Source organism: Etheostoma spectabile, chromosome 3, assembly GCF_008692095.1.
Source record: "Etheostoma spectabile isolate EspeVRDwgs_2016 chromosome 3, UIUC_Espe_1.0, whole genome shotgun sequence".
Taxonomy (NCBI): Eukaryota; Metazoa; Chordata; class Actinopteri; order Perciformes; family Percidae; genus Etheostoma; species Etheostoma spectabile.
Genome location: NC_045735.1, coordinates 10573045 through 10577403, shown reverse-complemented (window position 1 = coordinate 10577403; position 4359 = coordinate 10573045). Strand labels below are relative to the sequence as shown.

At 39.1% G+C, this 4359-nt stretch overlaps 1 protein-coding gene across 11 annotated transcripts in view; it reads right to left on the bottom strand.

The window, feature by feature from the left end:
* The window catches only part of gramd1bb (GRAM domain containing 1Bb), a 94977-nt gene that overhangs the window by 74080 nt on the left and 16538 nt on the right, over nucleotides 1–4359 (bottom strand). For all 11 annotated transcript variants that reach the window (XM_032512240.1, XM_032512220.1, XM_032512221.1 and 8 more), the window contains exon 2: nucleotides 2116–2193. Coding sequence is in view for 10 of the 11 variants with exons in the window: in XM_032512220.1 (XP_032368111.1) it covers nucleotides 2116–2193 (78 nt within the window). In the remaining variant the exon portion in view is untranslated. The remainder of the gene's footprint in view (nucleotides 1–2115; nucleotides 2194–4359) is intronic.

Here is a 4359-nt window from a genome sequence, read left to right as displayed (position 1 = left end):
GGCTAGACGAAGAGGATTCTTACACACTTTCTGTTTTTATCAGAACATTCCTACACCATTTTCAAAATAAATGAATTAGCTATTCTGACAATATTTACACCTGTGTGATCACAAAATAGCCTCTTCCCTGTGCAGCTAGTAACTATTTAACCACACATATTTTGCAGATGCTAATAAAGCTAACTGTGCATCACTAAAAGCATGAAATTAGCCATAGTAACAGAAGAAATCTTGGTGTAGTCCTGTATTTCCTTGCCTCAAGTTTTTTATAAGAAGGCTGTGGTGATATGACTTTAACCTTCCCAGCTTGTGCTACAGACCTAGAAATTGTTTCCAAGAGCTGAAAGGTGTTACATTTGACTGAGATTCAGTGTACAGGTTATCCTTATTCCGACTCTGTTCACATTTATGCGCTGATCTAAATCTGACACTTATTTGAAAAATCAAATATTGCAATATTCTTGTCCTTATACCTTGATGTTGATATTGGGCGATATTATAGGTTTGACAATTGATGCTTTAATACAATATCATCACAACGAGATTTTAGATAAATAATCTCCAGTAATGTAGAAATAATGACTATGTGGGTAAAGGTAAAAAAATAACAGAAGAGCTAGAACAGTCGGGTAACACAGAAAATGTCATCACTTTACTTTAATGCAGCCTTTAAAACCCCAAAAAGACAACAATTAAGCCATTTACGATATACAAAATCTCAGAGGATAGTTAGTCTCATTATCACAATATAAATATACTATCAATGTATTGTCCAGCCCTACTTCAGCCATTTAATATGTTGTTTTAGTCAAAAATAATTTGACTTTATTTAGGTGCTGGTGGTAGAATCTAATATCTGGGACACTTATGTTAGCTGATAAACAACCGTCTTGATAGAAAACAAACCCAGAAGACAGAAAATAATCATTGACCACCAACCCTGAAAAATAGGTTACACAACAAGCAAGACCTACCTTCCACTAGTCGACTCTTCATACTGTGTTTCATAACTGTATTTCAGGCCAAAAAGACGATGTAAAAAGTTCAGTAATGCAGATAGTTCTACGATACTTTCCTGACACACACTTCCTAATCTCATAATAGGTAAGAAATCACGCACCGAGTTTCCTCCTAGCTGCAAGGCTTTTACTTTAGGTATAAAATATGAAATGCATATCACATCCCAACCCACCAGGTACACACACACACACAACACACACACACACACCACACACACACACACCACACCACACCACACACACACACACACACACACACCACACACACACAGCACCCCACACACACACACACCAGGTTCAATAACTGATTTAATGTCCTGACCTGTCACTTGTGCTCCTGTGACAACCGGAGCATATTCTAAGGTGATAAGGAGCTAATGATACTGCCTGTCTCTCAACTCAAACTGAGCTATGGGAAAGTAGAGACACCAATTACTGTACAAAGTTACACATGGCTACTCTTGCATGACTTTTAGAAAGGCAGATAACTGGAAAAAGGACAAAAAAGGCGTTTTGTGCGAGTCAAGTGCACAAACGCCCTCTATGCTCTTCTCGTTAATGTCACTGACATTACTCCATTTGCACAGTTTAAGCCTCTTCTAAGAAGAATCATGTTAGCTAGTTCAAGGCTTGAATTTGTATTCTGAAGTAGAAAAAGTACATAAATGAAAAAGCCACAATGAAACAGACAGAAACAAGTTATGTAGCAGTGCCTTTGTGCACCAGTATGAAGGAAGTGCCTCCTAGTGGAGAGTGCATGCAAAAGATAGACTGCTGTGACCATAGATTATGTCATACATTGACATTTTGAGTTGATTATTCATCCCAGTAGCATTAATCTGCAAATAACCTGGTAAACAAAATAGATTTGCCCTTAAATTATAACAAAATGCAGCTATTCTGCAAAAAAAGAAAGATTCAACAGTTTCAACATATACTGTATATCTTCAGCATTCAGTTTACTGAATGACCATAGTAAAATGTTTCCTGGATTTAGTCCTCCTCCATTAATTAATTTAGTTGTGACAAGTTATTATATTTAGGCCTATCCACAAACACAAACACACACCCACACCCACACACACACACAGCTCACCTCTCCTCTCGGATAAATGGAGTCAAGAAGCGAGTGTTGTCATCTTCATGGCTGCTTTGCTGGCTGCTCTGCTGGCTGCTGCAGTGTCACATGAAAGAGAAGTGAGTGTGTCAATCATTCACACACAGCATGCTTATATTAAACTGAAAGTTGAAGGTGTACATCCATTTCATCTCATGGTATTTAAGAAAAGGTTGTTGTAAGTAATCTCATGAATCAGGGTTATTAGTTACTATGTGAACTACTGTGGTATATTTGCCCTGCAAACAAGAAACACAAGGCGAAACAAAATTAAGAAAAGGCATGGCATAAATAGACCCTATTTTATAAACTTGACAGCTAATCTTTGTCATTACATTCATTTTCAGCTTGTTTGCACTACATCATGTAGGCCCCTGCAGGGTAAAAATATCACTTTCTGTCATCTCTTGCTGCTGGGTCCCACATCAGCTGTCCAAGATCCTGCAAATTAAGTGTCAAATATGTGTGGCAACTAGGTCTGCCTGGATTAGACGCCTGTGCTGTGGCTGCACATACCAAATGATAACACTAGAGGGGGCTATATGACATAGCCTATGAAAAAGATAAGGCTCCTGATAATAAGAAAGAGTTAGAGAGAAAATAACAAGCATGAGTAGTTAGAGATTTTTGACTGACTTCCCTATTATAAGAGTCTGCTGTCATTTGGTCCACACTGACATTTAAAGCTCCATTGTGTAACTTTTTAAGTTGATTCTTAGCAAAAAAACTTTGTTTTTTCACAAATATGTGCTCCTTCATGTGTAATTACTTACAATCAAACAACTGTAGCTAAAACGTTTTTGAAATGATTGCTAGCTTAGCTACAAGTTAGCAATCAAACACAACAAAGGCTGGAATGGCGTTTTGAGCCAACGTTAGCAATCAAACAATCATAGATAGCTAAAACGTTTTTGAAATGATTCCCATCTTCTGTTATTGTTTGTAATTAGAAAAGTTTATTATTTCATGGATTTCACAAATCTCAGAATGACGTTATGCCGTAAACCGTTTAAATCTGAGCATGCGCAACTCACATCGGCACTCGACTTACATTGGGGAGTGACAATAAGAACGACTCACGCGTATGAATCATAGACAGTTAAAGAAATGGACCAACGGATCCCATTGTTCTGGACGGAGACCAGTGAAGACTATTAGAAACACTTTTCCGGTGATATCTGAGCGTTACTGCGCAGCCTCCAACTGAGCTTGATAACGTAGATGTGACTCGAGCAACCTGTCTGAAAGTTGTACGTCTTCTGGTAGCTGTGCCAAGAGAAATCTCCATAATTTCCAATCTTGCAGACGGAGATTGTAGGTACACATGTCAGGAGATAACATAGGCACAGGCTAATTATTGATAACTAAAATGCTAGTTAACGTTAGTAATTAAACCTACACAGCTAATGGAAGTCCAAACTGTAAATGTGCTGTATTTATATAGCACTTTTCTAGTCTTAACGACTACTTAAAGCGCTTTTACATCATACAGGATACATTCACCAATCACACACATTCATACACTGTGGCCGAGGCTGCCGTACAAGGTGCCACCTGCTCATCAGATAAACATTCACACACATTCACACTCCAATGCGCAGCACTGGAGGCAACTCGGGGTTCAGTGTCTTGCCCAAGGACACTTCGACATGGGACTGCAGGGCCAGGGATGAAACCACCAACCTTCCGATTGGCAGGCAACCGCTCTACCACTGAGCCACTGTCTGCGAGCTTTTCCTGACAATGCGTGATTTGTCGACTATGCCACAGCAAGTCGCTTGTTTATGAAACAATCCATAGCCTAGTTTTACAAAACGTCTGCTATGGAGCCATAATGTGAGGTACAAGGTAATGGAACCTTTTATACATTGTCGTGTTTCGCGGGAAAAAGAGAACTCTGCGACCGCCGGCAGATTTAAAAGCCGGTTGCAGCTGGAGCATCATGCCTATTCTCTAGGGCATGTAACAGAGTTGCCAAGGAAGTAAAAAAGATAATTAAAATGACAACGGCAAAGCAACAAGACCAAAGTTAATATTGGAGTGGCTTTTCAAAGATGGAAAGAGCTTTTATGGAGCAAGGGACGCTGAAGTTGCCCGCTTTCTTCTCTAAAGGTAATTCTGCCTATTTGTGTAAATTCTAAGTTTTATAGTTTGTTTGTTTGTTTTATTTGGATCCCCATTAGCTTCAGCAATCACTAAAAGCTATTCTTCCTGGGGTCCTAC